General features: G+C 49.7%; 1 protein-coding gene across 2 annotated transcripts in view; it reads left to right on the top strand.

Annotated features, from left to right (window-relative positions):
- Positions 1–25,109, top strand: part of LOC135054841 (oocyte zinc finger protein XlCOF7.1-like) — a 70,628-nt gene that overhangs the window by 27,923 nt on the left and 17,596 nt on the right. For both annotated transcript variants that reach the window (XM_063958232.1, XM_063958234.1), the window contains exons 4-5: positions 11,224–11,415; positions 18,466–18,544. In XM_063958232.1, the coding sequence (XP_063814302.1) occupies positions 11,224–11,415; positions 18,466–18,544 (271 nt within the window). The remainder of the gene's footprint in view (positions 1–11,223; positions 11,416–18,465; positions 18,545–25,109) is intronic.

Raw genomic sequence — 25,109 nt, 5'->3', positions numbered from 1 at the left:
TAAATCGCTCTGTTGTTGCATTTGTGTACAGTCTCACAAGAAAGGCAGTAAGTCTGTGGACGCTCCTGCATCATGCAGAGCATGTGCCAAAGATTTACCAGAGGGGAAGCTGTGTATGATGGTCTGTGTACTATATGTCATACATCTTCCAGTCAGTGTGCAGCTCCTGTAACCATTCAGGAGCCACCCTGGGCTGCGTTCAAAAACCTACTGGGTACGCTGGTGGAACACCTTATGCCCCCTATGGGACCACCTGTGCCATTACAGCCATAAATTGTCCCTATGGCCTTGGGCGGAAAATTTGTCGAAACCAGTTGCAGCAATTAACTCATTCCTTGGTCAGGTAAAAATCCATGATGATGATTCCACTACTGTGGCTGAGACAACTGATATGTTCAAACGGCAGAAGGTGGTTCAAAATCTATTATCCCATTCTGACCATTTGGTGGACATCAGGCAGGAACCCTAGTCTAATCCAGGGAAGAAATTCCCTCGGTCTAAACAGGCCTTAGCTCGCTATCCTCTCCCTGCAGAGTTATGTAACAAGTGGGAAAATTCACCGCCGGTGGATTCTCATGTCACCCTCCTAGTGCTGTCATCCACTCTGCTTGTCACCACTGTCACTTCACTGGAGAAAGCGACAGATAAGCATGTGGAGGGATGCCTTAAGTCTATTTTCTCCCTTACAGGTGCTGTACATAGACCCACTATTGCTGCCTCTTGGGTTCAGACATTGGAGGAAGAGCTGCCCGAGGATATATCTGACAATGCCAGACAGTACCTGTCTCACATTACCACCGCTGCCTATTACATTCAGGAGGCGTCCTCTGAGGCGGGTGTGTTGGCAGTCAAGGCGTCGACTACGTCTGTTCTGGCTCGCCATATTCTGTGGTTGAGGTCATGGAAGGTGGACCTAGACTCCAAAAAGACCTTGGAGGTACTCCCCTTTTCTCTAACGTCCTAAGTGGATGCTAGGGACTCCGTAAGGACTATCTGGTGTGCACTGGCTCCTCCCCCTATGACCCTCCTCCAAGCCTCAGTTAGATCTCTGTGCCCGAACGAGAAGGGTGCACACTAGGGGCTCTCCTGAGCTTCTTAGTGAAAGTTTTAGATTAGGTTTTTTATTTTCAGTGAGACCTGCTGGCAACAGGCTGGCAACAGGCTCACTGCATCGAGGGACTAAGGGGAGAAGAAGCGAACTCACCTGCGTGCAGAGTGGATTGGGCTTCTTAGGCTACTGGACATTAGCTCCAGAGGGACGATCACAGGCCCAGCTTGGATGGGTCCCAGAGCCGCGCCGCCGGCCCCCTTACAGAGCCAGAAGGCAGAAGAGGTCCGGAAAATCGGCGGCAGAAGACGTCCTGTCTTCAACAAGGTAGCGCACAGCACTGCAGCTGTGCGCCATTGCTCTCAGCACACTTCACACTTCGGTCACTGAGGGTGCAGGGCGCTGGGGGGGGGCGCCCTGAGACGCAATAAAAACACCTTGGATGGCAAAAAAAATGCATCACATGTAGCTCCTGGGCTATATGGATGCATTTAACCCCTGCCAGAATCCATAAAAAAGCAGGAGAAAAGTCCGCGAAAAAGGGGCGGAGCCTATCTCAGCACACTGGCGCCATTTTCCCTCACAGCTCCGTTGGAGGGAAGCTCCCTGTCTCTCCCCTGCAGTCACTACACTACAGAAAGGGTTAAAAAAAGAGAGGGGGGCACTAATTAGGCGCAGTATTAACTATACAGCAGCTATAAGGGGAAAAACACTTATATAAGGTTATCCCTGTATATATATAGCGCTCTGGTGTGTGCTGGCAAACTCTCCCTCTGTCTCCCCAAAGGGCTAGTGGGGTCCTGTCCTCTATCAGAGCATTCCCTGTGTGTGTGCTGTATGTCGGTGCTTTTGTGTCGACATGTATGAGGAGAAAAATGATGTGGAGACGGAGCAGATTGCCTGTAATAGTGATGTCACCCCCTAGGGGGTCGACACCTGAGTGGATGAACTGTTGGAAGGAATTACGTGACAGTGTCAGCTCTGTATAAAAGACAGTGGTTGACATGAGACAGCCGGCTACTCAGCTTGTGCCTGTCCAGACGTCTCATAGGCCGTCAGGGGCTCTAAAGCGCCCGTTACCTCAGATGGCAGATATAGACGCCGACACGGATACTGACTCCAGTGTCGACGGTGAAGAGACGAATGTGACTTCCAGTAGGGCCACACGTTACATGATTGAGGCAATGAAAAATGTTTTACACATTTCTGATAATACGAGTACCACCAAAAAAAGGGGTATTATGTTCGGTGAGGAAAAACTACCTGTAGTTTTCCTGAATCTGAGAAATTAAATGAGGTGTGTGATGATGCGTGGGTTTCCCCCGATAACAACGGATAATTTCTAAAATGTTATTGGCATTATATCCTTTCCCGCCAGAGGTTAGGGTGCGTTGGGAAACACCCCCTAGGGGGGATAAAGCGCTCACACGCTTGTAAGGGCTCTACCTTCGCCTGAGATGGCCGCCCTTAAGGATCCTGCTGATAGAAAGCAGGAGGGTATCCTAAAAGGTATTTACACACATACTGGTGTTATACTGCGACCAGCAATCGCCTCAGCCTGGATGTGCAGTGCTGGGTTGGCGTGGTCGGATTCCCTGACTGAAAATATTGATACCCTAGATAGGGACAGTATATTTTTGCCTATAGAGCATTTAAAAGATGCATTTTTATATATGCGTGATGCACAGCGGAATATTTGCCGACTGGCATCAAGTCTAAGCGCGTTGTCTATTTCTACCAGTAGAGGGTTATGGACACGTCAGTGGTCAGGTGATGCGTATTCCAAACGGCATTTGGAAGTATTGCTTTATTAAGGGAGGAGTTATTTGGGGTCGGTCTTTCAGACCTGGTGGCCACGGCAACAGCTGGGAATTCCACGTTTGTACCCCAGGTCGCCTCTCAACATGAGAAGACGCCGTATTATCAGGCGCAGTCTTTTCGTGGACAAGCGGGCAAAATGTTCCTCATTTCTGCCCCGTGACAGAGGGAGAGGAAAAAGGCTGCAGAAATCAGCCAGTTCCCAGGAACAGAAACCCTCTCCCGCCTCTGCCAAGCCCTCAGTATACGCTGGGGCTTTACAAGCAGAATCGGGCACGGTGGGGGGCCCGTCTCAATGAATTTCAGCGCGCAGTGGGCTCACTCGCAAGTAGACCCCTGGATCCTTCAGGTGATATCTCAGGGGTACAAATTAGAATTCGAGACGTCTCCCCCTCGCCGTTTCCTAAAGTCGGCTTTACCGATGTCTCCTTCTGACAGGGAGACAGTTTTGGAAGCCATTCACAAGCTGTATTCCCAGCAGGTGATAATCAAGATACCCCTCCTGCAACAGGGAACGGGGTATTATTCCACACTGTTGTGGTACCGAAGCCGGACGGCTCGGTGAGACCGATTCTAAATCTAAAATCTTTGAACACTTACATACAGAGGTTCAAATTCAAGATTGAGTCACTCAGAGCAGTGATTGCGAACCTGGAAGAAGGGGACTACATGATGTCTCGGGACATCAAGGATGCTTACCTTCATGTCAAAATTTACCCTTCTCACCAAGGGTACCTCAGGTTTATGGTACAGAACTGTCACTATCAGTTCAGACGCTGCCGTATGGATGGTCCACGGCACCCCGGGTCTTTACCAAGGTAATGGCCGAAATGATGATATTCCTTCGAAGGAAGTGAATTTTAGTTATCCCTTACTTGGACAATTCCCTGATAAGGGTAAGATCCAGGGAACAGTTGGAGGTCGGTGTAGCACTATCTCAGGTAGTGTTGCGGCAGCACGATTGGATTCTCAATATTCCAAAATCGCACCTGGTTCCGACGACGTGTCTTCTGTTCCTAGGGATGATCCTGGACACAGTCCAGAAAAAGGTGTTTCTCCCGGAGGAGAAAGCCAGGGAGTTATCCGAGCTAGTCAGGAACCTCCTAAAACCGAGCCAAGTCTCAGTGCATCAATGCACAAGGGTTCTGGGTAAAATGGTGGCTTCCTACGAAGCAATCCCATTCGACAGATTCCACGCACCAGTGGGACCTGCTGGACAAATGGTCCGGGTCGCATCTTCAGATGCATCAGCGGATAACCCTGTCACCAAGGACAAGGGTGTCCCTCCTGTGGTGGTTGCAGAGTGCTCATCTTCTAGAGGGCCGCAGATTAGGCATTCAGGACTGGGTCCTGGTGACCACGGATGCCAGCCTGCGAGGCTGGGGAGCAGTCACACAGGGAAGGAATATCCAGGGCTTATGGTCAAGCCTGGAGACATCACTTCACATAAATATCCTGAAGCTAAGGGACATTTACAATGCTCTAAGCTTAGCAAGACCTCTGCTTCAAGGTCAGCCGGTGTTGATCCAGTCGGACAACATCACGGCAGTCACCCACGTAAACAGACAGGGTGGCACAAGAAGCAGGAGGGCAATGGCAGAAGCTGTAAGGATTCTTCGCTGGGCGGAAAATCATGTGATAGCACTGTCAGCAGTATTCATTCCGGGAGTGGACAACTGGGAAGCAGACTTCCTCAGCACGACCTCCACCCGGGAGAGTGGGGACTTCACCCAGAAGTCTTCCACATGATTAAAAACTCGACAGGTATTGCGCCAGGTCCAGGGACCCTCAGGCAATAAGCTGTAGACGCTCTGGTAACACCGTGGGTGTACCAGTCAGGGTATGTGTTCCCTCCTCTGCCTCTCATACCCAAGGTACTGAGATTGATAAGATGGAGAGGAGTAAGCTCTATATTCGTGGTTCCGGATTGGCCAAGAAGAACTTGGTAACCGGAACTTCAAGAGATGCTCACGGAAGATCCGTGGCCTCTACCTCTAAGAAGGGACCTGCTCCAGCAAGGACCCTGTCTGTTCCAAGACTTACCGCGGCTGCGTTTGACGGCATGGCGGTTGAACGCCGGATCCTGAAGGAAAAAAGGCATTCCAGATGAAGTCATCCCTATCCTGATCAAAGCCAGGAAGGATGTAACAGCAAAAACATTATCACCGCAATTGGCGAAAATATGTTGCGTGGTGCGAGGCCAGTAAGGCCCGACGGAGGAAATTCAACTGGGTCGATTCCTACATTTCCTGCAAACAGGAGTGTCTATGGGCCTGAAATTGGGGTCCATTAAGGTTCAAATTTCGGCCCTGTCAATTTTCTTCCAAAAAAGAACTAGCTTCAGTCCCTGAAGTTCAGACGTTTGTAAAAGGGGTACTGCATATACAGCCTCCTTTTGTGCCTCCAGTGGCACTTTGGGATCTCAATGTAGTTTTGGGTTCCAAAAGTCACATTGGTTTGAACCACTTAAATCTGTGGAGTTAAAATATCTCACATGAAAAGTGGTCATGCTGTTGGCCCTGGCCTGGGCCAGGCGCGTGTCAGAATGGGCGGCTTTATCCTGAAAAAGCCCTTATCTGATTTTCCATTCGGACAGGGCGGAATTGAGGACTCGTCCTCAGTTTCTCCCTAAGGTGGTTTCAGCGTTTCACCTGAACCAACCTATTGGTGGTGCCTGCGGCTACTAGGGACTTGGAGGCCTCCAAGTTGCTAGACGTTGTCAGTGCCCTGAAAATATATGTTTCCAGGACGGCTGGAGTCAGGAAATCTGACTCGCTGTTTATCCTGTATGCACCCAACAAGCTGGGTGCTCCTGCTTCTAAGCAGAGTATTGCTCGTTGGATTTGTAGTACAATTCAGCTTGCACATTCTGTGGCAGGCCTGCCACAGCCAAAAATCTGTAAATGCCCACTCCACAAGGAAGGTGGGCTCATCTTGGGCGGCTGCCCGAGGGGTCTCGGCTTTACAACTTTGCCGAGCAGCTACTTGGTCAGGAGCAAATACGTTTGTAAAATTCTACAAAATTGATATCCTGGCTGAGGAGGACCTGGAGTTCTCTCATTTGGTGCTGCAGAGTCATCCGCACTCTCCCGCCCGCTTGGGAGCTTTGGTATAATCCCCATGGTCCTTACGGAGTCCCCAGCATCCACTTAGGACGTTAGAGAAAATAAGAATTTACTTACCGATAATTCTATTTCTCATAGTCCGTAGTGGATGCTGGGCGCCCATCCCAAGTGCGGATTGTCTGCAATACTTGTACATAGTTATTGTTACAAAAATCGGGTTATTATTGTTGTGAGCCATCTTTCAGAGGCTCCTCTGTTATCATGCTGTTAACTGGGTTCAGATCACAGGTTATACGGTGTGATTGGTGTGGCTGGTATGAGTCTTACCCGGGATTCAAAATCCTTCCTTATTGTGTACGCTCGTCCGGGCACAGTATCCTAACTGAGGCTTGGAGGAGGGTCATAGGGGGAGGAGCCAGTGCACACCAGATAGTCCTAAAGCTTTCTTTAGATGTGCCCAGTCTCCTGCGGAGCCGCTATTCACCATGGTCCTTACGGAGTCCCCAGCATCCACTACGGACTATGAGAAATAGAATTATCGGTAAGTAAATTCTTATTTAAGGGGGACATTTTGTTTGGGGAAGACCTAAATAAAATTGTGTCTGAATTGGCGGCTGCTAAGACTGCCTTTCTCCCAAATACTAATCCTTCTGGACAGAAGGATAAAGGTACTACTTTTCGTTCCTCAAGGGAAAGCAAAAGGTCAGGCATACCCGAGACAATATCGTGCTCCCAAAACCACAAAGCCCAAGGGAAAGCAGTCCTGGGCGGCCTGTCAGCCTGCTTCTAAACAAGACAAACCTGCCACATGACGGGGCGAGCCCCCCCCCCCCTGGGGGACTCCAGGGTGGGAGGCCGACTTCTGCAGTTCACCCAGGTCTGATTAAAGACCACTTCAGATGCATGGGTACGGGAAGTTGTCTCTCATGGGTACGCAGAGGTTATTACTCGACCATGTTTCTAGTTCCGAAACACAATGGGTCTTTCCAGCTTATACCTGTACTCAGTCTCAAATCACTGAACAAGTTTGTGAGAGTGTCCAAGTTCCGTATGGAACCACTGCGCTCAATTGTACTGGCTATGGAACCCAGAGACTATATGGTATCCCTGGATATACAGGAAGAATACCTGCATATACCTATTGCCATGTCGCATCAGCAGTATCTGCGGTTTGCTATTGGCAACCTCCACTATCCATTCCAGGCTCTGCCATTTGGACTGGCTTTGGTTCCTCAGATCTTCATAATGACGGCCCATCTTCGTCACCAGGGAGTCGGGATCCTGCTGTATCTGGACGACTTGCTGATTCTGGCAAACTCCTGCGATGTCCTCCTCAGTCTTCTGCAACTGACGGTAAACTTCCTGCATGCGAACGGGTTGCTCATCAATTGGAAGAAATCCTCACTGGTCCCAGCTCAGAACATGGTGCACCTGGGGGCACTCCTGGACACACACGGTCAACGACTGTTTCTGTCTCCAAAAAAAATGCTGAGACTTCAAGACAGGATAAGATGCTTCCTTTGTCGCCCCAGAGTGTCGATACACTCGGCAATGCAAGTCCTTGGCCTGATGGTGTCGGCATTTGACATGGTAGAGTACGCTCAATTTCATTTGCGCCCTCTGCAGAGGTTAATCCTTTCCAAGTGGGACGGCCTACCTCATTGGATCAGATCTCACATGATCACTTTGACTCTGGAGGTTTGTCTGTTGCTGACCTGGTGGCTACAGGACCAGCAATTGAGCAGGGGCGCGTCCATTCTGGATCCCCAACTGGGTCCTGCTGAAAACAGACTCCAGTCTAAAGGGATGGGGTGCAGTGTTGGAGCAACACTCTTTTCATGGTCGCTGGACCAAGGAGTAGTCACTCCTCCCAATAAACATTCTGGAGATGCAAGCGGTGTTCAATGCGCTATCTCTCGCTCTGCCTCTGGTACAGAACAGGCCTGTTCAAGTACGGTCAGACAACGCCACCACAGTGGCATACATAAACCATCAAGGCGGCACTCAAAGTCGCATGGCAATGATGGAAGTGTCAAAAATCCTTTGTTGGGCGGAAAACCATATGCCAGCAATATCGGCAGTGTTCATTCCGTGTTTCCTGAACTGGGAAGCGGACTTCCTGAGTAGCCAGGACGTGCACGCCGGCGAGTGGAGTCTTCATCCAGAAGTCTTTCAACTCCTAGTGGACAAGTGGGGCCTAACAGACGTAGACCTGATGGCGTCTCGACACAATCACAAGGTTCTTGTCTTCGGATCAAGGACCAGGGATCCTCAAGCAGCGTTTGTGGACGCACTGGCAATTCCATGGAACTTTTTGGCTGCCTTATGTGTTCCCACCAGTGTCACTCCTGCAGAGGGTCCTGCGGAAGTTCAAACAAGGAGGATTTCTACTTCTAGTCGCTCCAGTGTGGCCCAGACGGCATTGGTTCTCAGACCTGCAGGGTCTATCGACAAAGCGTCCTCTTCTACTTCCTCAGCGCCCAGACCTCCTCGTACAGGACCCTTGTATTTATCTGGACCTGGCCAGGCTGGCTTTGACGGTGTGGCTCTTGAAGCATCACTTATGAGATCAAAAGGATAATCCGAGGCGGTCATCCAAACTATATTAAAAGCCCGTAAACCGGCTTCAGCTCGGATTTATTACAGGGTCTCACCTGGTGTTCTGATAAGAATTATGATGCATACAGATTCAGAACTTCCATAATTACGGCATTTCTGCAAAGAGGCCTGGACTTAGGCCTTCGTCTGGCCTCCCTCAAGGTTCACATATCTGCCTTGTCGGTGTGGTTTCAGAGAAAAATTGTGCCTATACCTGACGTTCATACATTCACTCAGACTGATGATAATATTAAGCAGACACACCAGATATAGTGGGAAATCTATCCCTAAATATACAAATAGTGGTGTGTCATTTACAGTCGGTGGATGAATTATTTCATTCTACATGGAGAATCAATAGTGATACGTTATTGAATTATTTTTTGGCAACATTATAAGTAGCTACAATCTATGAAAGCACTCTGCAAGTGTTGCAAATGTGCCTGACAGAGAAATAAGAATTAACAATACTGTTAGCCTGTTATATAAAGAAGGCAGTTTATAGGATAACACCAAGAAAGACACGAATATTGATTCTTTCATAGGCAAATTAGCCTTTTATTCGGTTTCATACTTTGAGGGATCACCAATCGGAAACTAGTAGTTTTTAATATCAAACTTTGTTTCTTATTCACACTATATCTTAATATTTCACCAAATTCCCCGAATTATTTTAATGTATACCCAATAAAGAATAGACATTTTAGAAAAAAGGATAAGTGGTTGAGTGTGTCCAATAAAAAATGCTTCTTTCTTCTCTTTCTATTTTTGGCATGTATATATGGGTCTAAGACTCACAAGCATTTGGAGAACACCTGCATATAAGAGTATATAAGGTTAAAAACCTAAGATATTTTCAGTAAAGCAGAGAATACCACTATATATTTAATCTGTATATACAAAAGAACGTATCAGAAATACTGGTGCGGGATTATTTAAATTTTGTGTGCATTCACTCAGGGTGTCTTACAGCCTCCCTATGTCCCTCCTGTGGCTCCATGGTATCTGTCTGTTGTCCTGAATGCCCTGCAAGAGTCTCCATTTGAACCTCTTGAGACGGTGAACCTTAAATGGCTCCCAGCCAAGTTCTTGTTTTTACTGGCTATTGCCTCTGCTAGAGGGGTGTCAGACTTAGGCGCATTGTCCTATCGTCCACCCTTTCTAATATTTAATTGTGACCGGGCAGTTCTTAGAACTCGCCCAGGTTATTTACCTAAGGTGGTGTTATCTTTTCACCTTAACCAATAGATTGTAGTTCCGGCCTTTATATCTTCTGATTTGTCCTCCAAAGAGTGGTCTTTGGATGTGGTACGGGCTCTCCGTATATATGTGGAGAGTACTGCCTCAATCAGGTCAGACTCCCTTTTTGTCTTGTTTGGTTTTCACAAACGTGGCTGGCCTGCGAATAAGCAAACCGTGGCCAGATGGATTAGAATGGTGATTGCACAAGCTTACACGCAGGCTGGTCTCCCAGCTCCTGCTGCTATTAATGTCCATTCTACTCGGTCTGTTGGACCTTCTTGGGCAGTTCGCCGTGGCGTGTTCGCAGAACATTTGTGCAAGGCGGCTACGTGGTCCTCTGTGAACACGTTTATTCGGTTCTATGCGTTTGATACTTCCGCCTCCCAGGATGCTTCCTTTGGATGCCGGGTTCTTATACCTGCTAAGGCGCGTCCCCTCCCTTGAGGAACTGCTTTAGGACATCCCTGATATTTCCCTGTGGAAACCAATGTAACCTGCTGCAGAAAAGGAGAGTTATGGTAGACTTACCATTGCTCTTTCTGCGAGGTACATTGGGTTCCACAGGGCGCCCGCCCTGACGCACCTAGCTTCTATGGCAGGCATTCCCAACCACGGTCCTCAAGGCACTCCAACAGTGTAGGTTTTAGTGATATCCAGGCTGCAGCACAGATGGTTAAATCAAAATAACTGAGCTACTAATTAAGTCACCTGTGCTGAAGCCTGGATATCACTAAAACCTGCACTGTTATAGGCCCTACACACATGCCGATTTTTTGAAAGATATGAACGATCTCGTTCATAAATGAACGAGAACTCGTTCATATCTTTCAGTGTGGAGGCTCCAGCGATGAACGATGCACGGCCCCGCGCTCGTTCATCGCTGGTCCCCCGTCGGCTGTGCATGCAGGCCAATATGGACGATCTCGTCCATATTTGCCTGCACGTATATGGAGCCGGGTGACGGGGGGAGTGAAGAAACTTCACTCCCCCCGTCACTGCCCCCCCGCCGCCGGGTCGCCCATCGGCCGTATTGGCCGTCGGGCACCTCGGCGGCACATCGCCATATGTGTAGGGCCCATTAGTGTGCCTTGAGGACCGTGGTTGGGAATGCCTGTTCTATGGGTTTGTATGGCATTAGCCGCTGGTCCCTTCTCCTGTCATAAGAATGTGGTTCTATGTGACTAACATCTTCCTTCTCTTTTACCTGCTCCTGCATTGGACTGGTTAACGAAACTGAGCTCACAGTGCCTGGAGGCGGGGTAATAGAGGAGGGCCCCTGATGCATCTTAGGACAGCTTAAAGCTTTAGCCTGTTGGTGCCTCTGGATCAAGATCCACTCTACACCCCGCAGAAAGAGTGTTAACAATGGTAAGTCTTCTATAACTCTCCTTTTTTTTTAGAAGTGTTGGTTTTGAGGTGGCTAAACAATTTATCAGTCTCTCTATTGCAAAGGATTATACAGTTGTAAAGAAGACATCTGGGAGGAATAACAGGCACAGTAGCAGTCCTCTTGTTTTGGATGGATTGAGCAGGACCCAGAGCCCTGTTGTGGAGCCTCCACCTCACTCCCTGATAAATGAGAGAAACAATGATAAGAAGATCCTGGAACTCACCAACAAGATCATTCATCTGCTGACTGGAGAGGTGACTGCTGGGAATGGGACATAATACAGTAACACCAGGGGATATGTCTGTGCTGATTGGATATTTGTGTTTCTATAACTTATTATTGCTAGTAAAAGCTTATGACTGGTCTCCTCAGTCTGCCCGATGCCCCACCTCACACTCTGCCCCTTTCTGTCTTGCTCCTCCTACTTAGATTCCCACTCCACTCTGTCCTCTACTGGCCTTCTCACTCCCTACACTTCGCCCTATCCCCATTCTCTCCCCTCCCATGACTATTCTTACCTTGCCTGCTTATGGTGGGTCCCTTCCGGCTCGGGTCTGTCCTGTCTCCCTAGCAGTGGGAGCCATTGGAGGGGTGGCACACGCCCCAAACTCCCACTGCACATGCATGTTGGAGACTGCACAGACCTTAGTGTATTATTATTATTTCTCTAACGTCCTAGTGGATGCTGGGGACTCCGTCAGGACCATGCTGGGGACTCCGTCAGGACCATGGGGAATAGCGGCTCCGCAGGAGACAGGGCACAAAAAGTAAGCTTTTAGGATCACATGGTGTGTACTGGCTCCTCCCCCTATGACCCTCCTCCAAGCCTCAGTTAGGTTTTTGTGCCCGTCCGAGCAGGGTGCAATCTAGGTGGCTCTCATAAAGAGCTGCTTAGAAAAAGTTTTTTAGGTTTCTTATTTTCAGTGAGTCCTGCTGGCAACAGGCTCACTGCATCGAGGGACTTAGGGGAGAGAAGTGAACTCACCTGCGTGCAGGATGGATTTGCTTCTTAGGCTACTGGACACCATTAGCTCCAGAGGGATCGAACACAGGCCCAGCCATGGAGTCCGGTCCCGGAGCCGTGCCGCCGACCCCCCTTGCAGATGCCGAAGTTGAAGAGGTCCAGAGGTCCGGAAACAGGCGGCAGAAGACTTTCAGTCTTCATAAGGTAGCGCACAGCACTGCAGCTGTGCGCCATTGTTGTCGGCACACTTCACACCAGCGGTCACTGAGGGTGCAGGGCGCTGGGGGGGGCGCCCTGGGCAGCAATGTATAATACCTTTTTCTATGGCTAAAATACATCACATATAGCCCTTGAGGCTATATGGATGTATTTAACCCCTGCCATATATCGCAAACTCCGGGAGAAGAGCCCGCCGTTTTAGGGGGCGGGGCCTATTCTCCTCAGCACACAGCGCCATTTTCCTGCTCAGCTCCGCTGTGAGGAAGGCTCCCAGGACTCTCCCCTGCACTGCACTACAGAAACAGGGTAAAACAGAGAAGGGGGGCATATTTTGGCGATATTTTTATATATTAAGCGCATATAACAGAAACAACACCTTTTAGGGTTGTTTATATACATTTTTATAGCGCTTTGGTGTGTGCTGGCAAACTCTCCCTCTGTCTCCCCAAAGGGCTAGTGGGGTCCTGTCTTCGATAAGAGCATTCCCTGTGTGTCTGCTGTGTGTCGGTACGTGTGTGTCGACATGTATGAGGACGATGTTGGTGTGGAGGCGGAGCAATTGCCGGTAATGGTGATGTCACCCCCTAGGGAGTCGACACCGGAATGGATGGCTTTAATTATGGAATTACGTGATAATGTTAGCACGCTGCAAAAGTCAGTTGACGACATGAGACGGCCGGAAAACCAGTTAGTACCTGTCCAGGCGTCTCAGGCACCGTCAGGGACTGTAAAACGTCCCTTACCTCAGTCAGTCGACACAGGTACCGACACAGATGAATCTAGTGTCGACGGTGAAGAAAGAAACGTATTTTCCAATAGGGCCACACGTTATATGTTCACGGCAATGAAGGAGGCTTTGCATATCTCTGATACTGCAGGTACCTCAAAGGGGGGTATTATGTGGGGTGTGAAAAAACTACCTGTAGCTTTTCCAGAATCAGAGGAATTGAATGACGTGTGTGATGAAGCGTGGGTTAACCCCGATAGAAAACTGCTAATTTCAAAGAAGTTATTGGCATTATACCCTTTCCCACCAGAGGTTAGGGCGCGCTGGGAAACACCCCCTAGGGTGGATAAGGCGCTCACACGCTTATCAAAACAAGTGGCGTTACCGTCTCCTGATACGGCCGCCCTCAAGGATCCAGCTGATAGGAGGCTGGAAACTACCCTGAAGAGTATATACACACATACTGGTGGTATACTGCGACCAGCAATAGCCTCAGCCTGGATGTGCAGTGCTGGGGTGGTGTGGTCGGATTCCCTGACTGAAAATATTGATACCCTGGATAGGGACAGTATTTTATTGACTATAGAGCAATTAAAGGATGCTTTTCTTTATATGCGAGATGCTCAGAGGGATATTTGCACTCTGGCATCGAGAGTAAGTGCGATGTCCATATCTGCCAGAAGAAGTTTATGGACGCGACAGTGGTCAGGTGATGCGGATTCCAAACGGCATATGGAAGTATTGCCGTATAAAGGAGAGGAATTATTTGGGGTCGGTCTATCGGATCTGGTGGCCACGGCAACAGCCGGAAAATCCACTTTTTTACCTCAGGTCACCTCCCAACAGAAAAAGACACCGTCTTTTCAGCCGCAGTCCTTTCGTTCCTATAAGAACAAGCGGGCAAAAGGACAGTCATATTTGCCCAGAGGCAAAGGAAGGGGTAAGAGGGTGCAGCAAGCAACTACTTCCCACGAACAGAAGCCCTCCCCGGCTTCTACAAAGCCCTCAGCATGACGCTGGGGCTGTGCAAGCGGACTCAGGGGCGGTGGGGGGTCGACTAAAGATTTTCAGCACACAGTGGGCGCGCTCACAGGTGGACCCTTGGATCCTGCAGGTAGTATCTCAGGGTTACAAGTTGGAATTCGAAAAGTCTCCCCCTCGCCGGTTCCTAAAGTCTGCTTTACCAACGTCTCCCTCAGAAAGGGCGACGGTATTGGAAGCCATTCACAAGCTGTATTCTCAGCAGGTGATAGTCAAGGTACCCCTCCTACAACAGGGAAAGGGGTATTATTCCACACTATTTGTGGTACCGAAGCCGGACGGTTCGGTAAGACCTATTCTAAATCTGAAATCCTTGAACCTGTACATACAGAAATTCAAGTTCAAGATGGAGTCACTCAGAGCAGTGATAGCGAATCTGGAAGAAGGGGACTTCATGGTGTCCCTGGACATAAAAGATGCTTATCTGCATGTCCCAATTTACCCTTCACACCAAGGGTATCTCAGGTTCGTGATACAAAACTGTCATTGTCAGTTTCAAACGCTGCCGTTTGGTTTGTCCACGGCACCTCGGGTCTTTACCAAGGTAATGGCCGAAATGATGGTTCTTCTACGAAGAAAAGGCGTATTAATTATCCCTTACTTGGACGATCTCCTGATAAGGGCAAGGTCCAGAGAACAGCTGGAAGTCGGAGTAGCACTAACCCAAGTAGTGCTTCAACAACACGGGTGGATTCTGAATCTTCCAAAATCTCAATTGACCCCGACGACACGTCTGCTGTTCCTGGGAATGATTCTGGACACTGTTCAGAAAAAGGTGTTTCTCCCGGAGGAGAAAGCAAGGGAGTTATCCGAACTTGTCAGGAACCTCCTAAAACCAGGAAATGTGTCAGTACATCAATGCACAAGAGTCCTGGGAAAGATGGTGGCTTCTTACGAAGCAATTCCATTCGGCAGATTCCACGCACGAATATTTCAGTGGGATCTGCTGGACAAATGGTCCGGATCGCATCTGCACATGCATCAGCGGATAACACTGTCACCAAGAACAAGGGTGTCTCTTCTGTGGTGGTTGCAGAGTGCCCATCTGTTAGAGGGCCGCAGATTCGGCATACAGGACTGGGTCCTGGTGACTACGGATGCCAGCCTACGAGGCTGGGGAGCAGTCACACAGGGAAGAAACTTCCAGGGCGTGTGGTCAAACCTGGAGACGTCTCTTCACATAAATATACTGGAGCTAAGAGCGATTTACAATGCTCTAAGCCTGGCAAAACCGCTGCTTCAGGGTCAGCCGGTGTTGATCCAGTCGGACAACATCACGGCAGTCGCCCACGTAAACAGACAGGGCGGCACGAGAAGCAGAAGAGCAATGACAGAAGCTGCAAGGATTCTTCGCTGGGCGGAAAATCATGTGATAGCACTGTCAGCAGTGTTCATTCCGGGAGTGGACAACTGGGAAGCAGACTTCCTCAGCAGACACGACCTCCACCCGGGAGAGTGGGGACTTCATCCAGAAGTCTTCCACATGATTGTGAACCGTTGGGAAAAACCAAAGGTGGACATGATGGCGTCCCGCCTCAACAAGAAACTGGACAGATATTGCGCCAGGTCAAGAGACCCTCAGGCAATAGCTGTGGACGCTCTGGTAACACCGTGGGTGTACCAGTCCGTGTATGTGTTTCCTCCTCTGCCTCTCATACCAAAGGTACTGAGAATTATACGGCTACGGGGAGTAAGAACAATACTCGTGGCTCCGGATTGGCCGAGAAGGACTTGGTACCCGGAACTTCAAGAGATGCTCACGGAAGAGCCGTGGCCTCTACCGTTAAGAAGGGATCTGCTTCAGCAGGGACCTTGTATGTTCCAAGACTTACCGCGACTGCGTTTGACGGCATGGCGGTTGAACGCCGGATTCTAAAAGAAAAGGGCATTCCAGAGGAAGTTATTCCTACCTTGATTAAAGCCAGGAAGGAAGTGACCGCACAACATTATCACCGCATTTGGAGAAAATATGTTGCGTGGTGTGAGGCCAAGAAGGCCCCAACGGAGGAATTTCAATTGGGTCGATTCCTACATTTCCTGCAGGCAGGATTGTCTATGGGCCTCAAATTGGGGTCTATTAAGGTTCAAATTTCGGCCTTATCGATTTTCTTCCAGAAAGAATTGGCTTCAGTGCCTGAAGTACAAACCTTTGTCAAAGGTGTACTACATATACAGCCCCCGATTGTGCCTCCAGTGGCACCGTGGGATCTCAACGTAGTTTTGGATTTTCTCAAATCCCATTGGTTTGAGCCGCTCAAATCGGTAGATTTGAAGTATCTTACATGGAAAGTAACCATGCTACTGGCCCTGGCTTCAGCCAGGAGAGTATCAGAGTTGGCGGCTTTATCGTACAAAAGCCCATATCTGATTTTCCATTCGGACAGGGCAGAACTGCGGACGCGTCCTCAGTTTCTGCCTAAGGTGGTTTCGGCTTTTCACTTGAACCAGCCTATTGTGGTGCCTGCGGCTACTAGCGACTTGGAGGACTCCAAGTTGCTGGACGTTGTCAGAGCATTGAAAATATATATTTCAAGGACGGCTGGAGTCAGAAAATCTGACTCGCTGTTTATCCTGTATGCACCCAACAAGATGGGTGCTCCTGCGTCTAAGCAGACGATTGCTCGTTGGATCTGTAGCACAATCCAACTTGCACATTCTGTGGCAGGCCTGCCACAGCCTAAATCTGTAAATGCCCACTCCACAAGGAAGGTGGGCTCATCTTGGGCGGCTGCCCGAGGGGTCTCGGCATTACAACTTTGCCGAGCAGCTACGTGGTCAGGGGAGAACACGTTTGTAAAATTTTACAAATTTGATACTCTGGCTAAGGAGGACCTGGAGTTCTCTCATTCGGTGCTGCAGAGTCATCCGCACTCTCCCGCCCGTTTGGGAGCTTTGGTATAATCCCCATGGTCCTGACGGAGTCCCCAGCATCCACTAGGACGTTAGAGAAAATAAGAATTTACTTACCGATAATTCTATTTCTCATAGTCCGTAGTGGATGCTGGGCGCCCATCCCAAGTGCGGATTGTCTGCAATACTTGTACATAGTTATTGTTACAAAAATCGGGTTATTATTGTTGTGAGCCATCTTTTCAGAGGCTTCTTCGTTGTTATCATACTGTTAACTGGGTTCAAATCACAAGTTGTACGGTGTGATTGGTGTGGCTGGTATGAGTCTTACCCGGGATTCAAGATCCTTCCTTATTGTGTACGCTCGTCCGGGCACAGTACCTAACTGAGGCTTGGAGGAGGGTCATAGGGGGAGGAGCCAGAACACACCATGTTATCCTAAAAGCTTACTTTTTGTGCCCTGTCTCCTGCGGAGCCGCTATTCCCCATGGTCCTGACGGAGTCCCCAGCATGGTCCTGACGGAGTCCCCAGCATCCACTACGGACTATGAGAAATAGAATTATCGGTAAGTAAATTCTTATTTTATTATTGTTATATAGATGATCTTTAATTTATAATGTGCCATAAACGGTATGTAGCACCACACTGGCTAAACCAATAAATATTTCTCAGTGACATGGAATGTATCAAAACATTATACCATAGTATAAGTACAAAACAAAAACACTATTCTCACACCACAAATTTGGTAGAACATAAAATAGGGGCAAGGGTTGAGCAACTCGCTGAAGCAAGCAGGAGTCAAGGATGTGAATGAAATCATTTACTCAATGATCCTGGACCCAAGGGATGGGCGAGCAGACAGAGTAAGGGGTTTATTCAATAAGAGTCGGATCCATTCCGTCATGCAGTTGTCGGAATGGATCCGACAACCGCTATTCAATGGACGGCCAAATCCGACTATCGGATTTAGCCGTTCACAGGGTCCTGTCCTGCCGCTGCTGTCAGCAGCTGCGGATGCGCTGACAGCAGCGGCCAGGAGTGCAGATGGAGGGGGTAAGCTGAGCAGCGGGGGGAGCAGAGATCGGCGGCTGGAGCTGGCTGCGGGGGGACATGTCGGCGGGAGTATGTGCGGCAGGGAGAGAGGTCTTTCCCTGCAGCGTCTCCCCCCGCCGCCGCAGACATGTCTCCCTGCAGCCAGATCCCCCCGCTGGCGCCGGTCTCAGCTCCCCCAGCCGCCCGCAGCACCATTCGTCTCTTCACCTCAATCCGACTTGTTTTCAAATTGGATTGAGTTTGTCGGAAAGGGGGCCAAAACCAGTCTGTTTTTTTGGAGGGAGCATGGTCACACCTTCCGTACCCAGGATGTTTGGAGGCGAGTTCAGTGGAAATGGCATTGGTCAGTAGAGAAGTGGAGTGAACAAGAGGGAGCGTGGACAAATGTGTAGGGAGGGAAGGAGTTGTACGGCAAGTTATCACCCTGTCACTATTTCTCCTGGCAGGTGTGGCAATATTTAGAAGGACAGAAGAATCTGTACAAGTATGTCATGATGGATAATCCTCAGCTCCTCACATCACTGGGTAAGAAGATTTATCATTTCCATTGCAGTTGTGTTGCATATGTCTTGACCATGGGATAACATCTTGTTACCTATGCAAAGAAGAATATATATATATCTTAGATACACGTAAAATAAAAAATGTAAGTTATTTTAGTGGTCATACTTCCACTAGTGTATGGACCAGGCATCTGACAAGTCACTTCATCCAGCAACTACCAACTCCATTATACTTACCTTCCCCCCTGTTCCTAGTCCTCTTCTCCTTGTGCTCTGTCCCTCCCCTTTGTTGTGCCGTGGTCGCCACAGTGTGCGCTGTCATGTTACATGTGTCTTGATGCACACACATAGCTGTTACCACCCTTGAGTTCTAAGGAATAGATGGGCTATACAGTACATACAGGCTTATGGAAGGTCTTTACAATGTTTCTACAGCAATGTACACAGGTTTCCACAGGGAATCATCGGGGTGTAGAGTGGATCTGGATCCAGAGGCACCAACAGGTAAAGGTTTAGCTGTCCCAGGATGCATCAGGGGGGCCTCCTCTATAACCCAGTCTCCAGGTACTGTGAGCTCAGTTTTTTAGTTGGTAGCTGCAGGTCACTAAACAGGAGGGCTGCTCTGGCAGCCCTGAAAGCTGCTTTTTACTTTTTGCTTAGAATTTACTTTTTTCTTCAGGGCTGGCAGCACTGTATGTCAGACTCACTTCAGTAATGCAGCTCCATCACCTCCCAAGGGGTGTAGTATGTTATGCCGGCGGTTGGGCTCCCGGCGACCAGCATACCGGCGCCGGAATCCCGACCGACCGCCGACATACCAACCGCCGGCATATCGACAGCTGGGCGAGCGCAAATGAGCCCCTTGCGGGCATGGGGGCGCACTACGTGCGCCACGCTATCTATTCTCCCTCCAGGGGGGTCGTGGACCCCCAAGAGGGAGAAGAACTGTCGGTATGCCGGCGGTCGGGATTCCGGCGCCAGTATGCTGGTTGTCGGGAGCCCGGCCGCCAGCAAAGTGAAGACCACCCCCTCCCAAGCAGCGCCGCATACTCCTGCTGGCCTGGTTCCCGGGTACTTGCGGCAGGGACGTCCGCGGATATAGGCACAGTCCTGGACCACTCTCCAGGATCGCGTGGCTGCTACCGGAAGGCAGGTAGGGGGTTCCCCAAAGCGGGCCCTGCCTTTAAATTGCGTTCCGTCCGCAGCCTAGGGAGATAGGCCGCGGCGCTGGCATGGACGCTGTCACTGGACAGGGGCCCCAGTAGACCACCATGGCAATAGGAGCACAGGAGGTGTACTAACACCTAATTTAATAAAGCTCCATAGTACCTGGGGTGGAAGAACAGCATAGGGAAGGCGGCGCTTGACCTGTAGCCCCTCCTCCGGCTCAGGGTGCCATCTACTGCAGATTTCCCGCCCTGGAGCTACCTCACTCTCCCTCACAGAGACACTGGGCACCATCTTAACAGCATAGCAGCAGCAGGTCTCTAGGATTGCTGGGCAAGGTCTCCCATGTAAAGCCGCCTGTATACAGCAATGTGGGGGTCATTCCGAGTTGTTCGCTCGTTGCTGATTTTCGCTATATTGCGATTAGTCGCTTACTGCGCATGCGCAAGGTTCGCAGAGCGCATGCGGTAAGTTATTTTACACAAAAGTTAGGTATTTTACTCACGGCATAACGAGGATTTTTAATCGTTCTGGTGATCGTACTGTGATTGACAGGAAGTGGGTGTTTCTGGGCGGAAACTGGCCGTTTTCTGGGCGTGTGCGGAAAAACGCTGGCGTTTCTGGGAAAAACGCGGGAGTGTCTGAAGAAACGGGGGAGTGCCTGGGTGAACGCTGGGTGTGTTTGTGACGTCAAACCAGGAACGAAACTGACTGAACTGATCGCAATGGCTGAGTAAGTCTCGAGCTACTCAGAAATTTCTATTCGCAATTCTGCTAATCTTTCGTTCGCAATTCTGCTAAACTAAGATACATTCCCAGAGGGCGGCGGCTTAGCGTGTGCAATGCTGCTAAAAGCAGCTAGCGAGCGAACAACTCGGAATGAGGGCCTGTGTCTTTACATTACACTTAAGTATCCTACCTGTCTTCTTAGACAGCGTTAGTTGAGAATTGTGTATATTGCAGATTATATTGTACGAGTATTCTGCTATATTCTCTGGTCTTCGGACCATGCTGTGATATGTTAGTCCAGTGCAGATTTATTTTTATTTATATATATTTCTCTGACGTCCTAGTGGATGCTGGGAACTCCGTAAAGACCATGGGGAATAGACGGGCTCCGCAGGAGACTGGGCACTCTTAAAAGAAAGATGAGGTACTATATCTGGTGTGCATTGGCTCCTCCCTCTATGCCCCTCCTCCAGACCCCAGTTAGAATCTGTGCCCGGCCAGAGCTGGATGCACTTAGTGGGCTCTCCTGAGCTCACTAGAAAAGAAAGTATGTGTTAGGTTTTTTATTTTCAGTGAGATCTGCTGGCAACAGACTCACTGCTACGAGGGACTGAGGGGAGAGAAGCAAACCTACCTGCTTGCAGCTAGCTTGTGCTTCTAAGGCTACTGGACACCATTAGCTCCAGAGGGATCGAACACAGGGCCCGACCTCGATCGTCCGTTCCCGGAGCCGCGCCGCCGTCCCCCTTGCAGAGCCAGAAGACAGAAGATAAAGATGAAAAACGGTGGCTGAAGACTCCTGTCTTCATTAAGGTAGCGCACAGCACTGCAGCTGTGCGCCATTGCTCCCATAGCACACCACACACTCCGGTCACTGTTGGGTGCAGGGCGCTGGGGGGGGGCAATTAGTTTACCTTTTGGCACAAATAGCACATAATACAGTGTATAACACTGTATATGTGCAAAAACCCCCGCCATTAACATTATAAAAAGCGGAAGAAGCCCGCCGCTGAAGGGGCGGGGCTATCTTCCTCAGCACAGCCAGCGCCATTTTCTCTTCACAGCTCCGCTGGAAGGACGCTCCCCAGGCTCTCCCCTGCAGTATCCAGTACAACAAGGGTAAAAAAGAGAGGGGGGCACATAAATTTAGGCGCAAATTGGTCTTAATAAGCAGCTATTGGGAAAAATCACTCAGTATAGTGATAATCCCTGTTATATAGCGCTGTGGTGTGTGCTGGCATACTCTCTCTCTGTCTCCCCAAAGGACTTTGTGGGGTCCTGTCCTCAGTCAGAGCATTCCCTGTGTGTGTGCGGTGTGTCGGTACGGCTGTGTCGACATGTTTGATGTGGAGAGCTACGTGGAGGCGGAGCAGGAGCCGATAAGTGTGATGTCGCCCCCTACGGGGCCGACACCGGAGTGGATGGATATGTGGAAGGTATTAACCGACAGTGTCAACTCTTTACATAAAAGGTTTGATGACGTAACAGCCTTGGGACAGCCGGCATCTCAGCCCGCGCCTGCCCAGGCTTCTCAGAGGCCATCAGGGGCTCAAAAACGCCCGCTAGCTCAGATGGCAGACACAGATGTCGACACGGAGTCTGACTCCAGTGTAGACGAGGATGAGACAAATATACAGTCCACAAGGGCCATCCGATGCATGATTACGGCAATGAAAAATGTGTTGCACATTTCTGACATTAACCCGGTTACCACAAAAAAGGGTATTATGTTTGGGGAGAAAAAGCAGCCAGTGACTTTTCCCCCATCTGATGAATTAAATGAATTGTGTGAAGAAGCGTGGTGTTCCCCTGATAAGAAACTAGTGATTTCTAAGAGATTACTGATGGCGTACCCTTTCCCGCCAACGTATAGGTTACGCTGGGAGACATCCCCTAGGGTGGACAAGGCGCTCACAAGATTATCTAAAAAGGTGGCACTGCCGTCTCAGGATACGGCCGCCCTAAAGGAGCCTGCAGATAGAAAGCAGGAGGCTATCCTGAAGTCTGTATATACACACTCAGGTACTATACTGAGACCTGCTATTGCTTCAGCATGGATGTGTAGTGCTGCAGCAGCATGGTCTGATACCCTGTCAGACAACATTGATACCCTCGACAGGGATGCTATTTTGCTAACCATAGAGCATATAAAGGACGTTGTCTTGTATATGAGGGATGCACAGAGGGACATTTGCCGGCTGGCATCTAGAATTAATGCAATGTCCATTTCTGCCAGGAGAGTATTATGGACTCTGCAGTGGACAGGTGATGCTGATTCTAAAAGGCACATGGAGGTTTTGCCTTATAAGGGTGAGGAATTGTTTGGGGACGGTCTCTCGGACCTCGTATCCACAGCAACAGCTGGGAAGTCGACTTTTTTACCTCAGGTTTCCTCACAGCCTAAGAAAGCACCGTATTATTAAGTACAGTCCTTTCGGCCTCAGAAAGGCAAGCGGGTCAGAGGCGCATCCTTTCTGCCCAGAGGCAGGGGTAGAGGGAAAAAGCTGCACCAGACAGCCAGTTCCCAGGAACAAAAATCCTCCCCTGCTTCCACTAAGTCCACCGCATGACGCTGGGGCTCCACAGGTGGAGCCAGGTGCGGTGGGGGCGCGTCTCCGGAACTTCAGCGACCAGTGGGTTCGCTCACAGGTGGATCTCTGGGTTCTACAAGTGGTATCTCAGGGATACATGCTGGAGTTCGAGGCGACTCCCCCTCGCCGTTACCTCAAATCAGCCTTGCCAGCGGCTCCCAGGGAAAGGGAGGTAGTGCTGGCGGCTAATCACAAACTGTACCTTCAGCAGGTGATAATCAAGGTTCCCCTCCTTCAACAGGGACGGGGTTACTATTCCACAATGTTTGTGGTACCGAAACCAGACGGTTCGGTGAGACCCATTCTAAATTTGAAATCCTTGAACACTTATGTAAGGAAGTTCAAGTTCAAAATGGAATCGCTCAGGGCGGTTATTGCAAGCCTGGAAGAGGGGGATTTTATAGTGTCGCTGGACATCAAGGACGCTTATCTGCATGTCCCCATTTACCCACCTCACCAGGAGTACCTCAGGTTTGTGGTACAGGACTGTCATTACCAATTCCAGACGTTGCCGTTTGGTCTGTCCACGGCACCGAGGGTATTTACCAAGGTAATGGCCGAAATGATGATACTCCTTCGGAAGAAGGGAGTTATAATTATCCCGTACTTGGACGATCTCCTTATAAAGGCGAGGTCCAAGGAGCAGTTGTTAGTCAACGTAGCACTATCTCGGGAAGTGCTGCAACAGCACGGCTGGATTCTGAATATCCCAAAGTCGCAGCTGATTCCTGCGACGCGTCTGCTGTTCTTGGGCATGATTCTGGACACAGAACAGAAGAAGGTGTTTCTGCCGGTGGAGAAGGCCCAGGAATTGTCATCTCTGGTCAGGGACCTCCTGAAACCAAAACAGGTGTCGGTGCATCACTGCACGCGAGTCCTGGGAAAGATGGTAGCTTCATACGAAGCAATTCCCTTCGGCAGGTTCCATGCAAAAGGGAAGGAACTTCCAAGGACTGTGGTCAAGTCAGGAGACTTCCCTTCACATAAATATTCTGGAACTAAGGGCCATTTACAACGCCCTGAGTCAAGCAGAACCCCTGCTTCAAAACCAACCGGTGCTGATTCAGTCAGACAACATCACGGCGGTCGCCCATGTAAACCGACAGGGCGGCACAAGAAGCAGGATGGCGATGGCAGAAGCCACAAGGATTCTCCAATGGGCGGAGAATCACGTGCTAGCACTGTCAGCAGTGTTCATTCCGGGAGTGGACAACTGGGAAGCAGACTTCCTCAGCAGGCACGACCTCCACCCGGGAGAGTGGGGACTTCATCCAGAAGTCTTCACGCTGATTGTAAATCGTTGGGAACGGCCACAGGTAGACATGATGGCGTCCCGTCTCAACAAAAAGCTAAAAAAATATTGCGCCAGGTCAAGGGACCCTCAGGCGATAGCTGTGGACACACTAGTGACACCGTGGGTGTACCAGTCGGTTTGTGTTCCCTCCTCTTCCTCTCATACCCAAGGTACTGAGGATTGTAAGAAAGAGAGGAGTAAGAACTATACTCATCGTTCCGGATTGGCCAAGAAGAACTTGGTAACCAGAACTACAAGAAATGATCTCAGAGGACCCATGGCCTCTGCCTCTCAGACAGGACCTGTTGCAACAGGGACCCTGTCTGTTCCAAGATTTACCGCGGCTGCGTTTGACGGCATGGCGGTTGAACGCCGGATCCTAACGGAAAAGGGCATTCCAGATGAAGTGATTCCTACGCTGATAAAGGCTAGGAAAGACGTGACAGCACAACATTATCACCGTATATGGCGAAAATATGTTCCTTGGTGTGAGGCCAGGAAGGCCCCTACGGAAGAATTTTAGCTGGGTCGATTCCTGCAATTCCTACAGTCAGGAGTGACTATGGGCCTAAAATTAGGATCCATAAAGGTCCAGATTTCGGCCCTATCTATTTTCTTTCAAAAAGACCTGGCTTCACTGCCTGAAGTTCAGACGTTTGTTAAGGGAGTGCTGCATATTCAGCCCCCTTTTGTGCCTCCAGTGGCACCTTGGGATCTTAACGTTGTGTTGGATTTCCTGAAATCCCACTGGTTTGAGCCACTTAAGACCGTGGAGCTAAAATATCTCACGTGGAAAGTGGTCATGC

This window comes from Pseudophryne corroboree, chromosome 3 (genome assembly GCF_028390025.1).
Source record: "Pseudophryne corroboree isolate aPseCor3 chromosome 3, aPseCor3.hap2, whole genome shotgun sequence".
Lineage (NCBI taxonomy): Eukaryota > Metazoa > Chordata > Amphibia > Anura > Myobatrachidae > Pseudophryne > Pseudophryne corroboree.
Note: the sequence above shows the minus strand (reverse complement) of the source record. Positions and strands in the feature narration are given on the sequence as shown.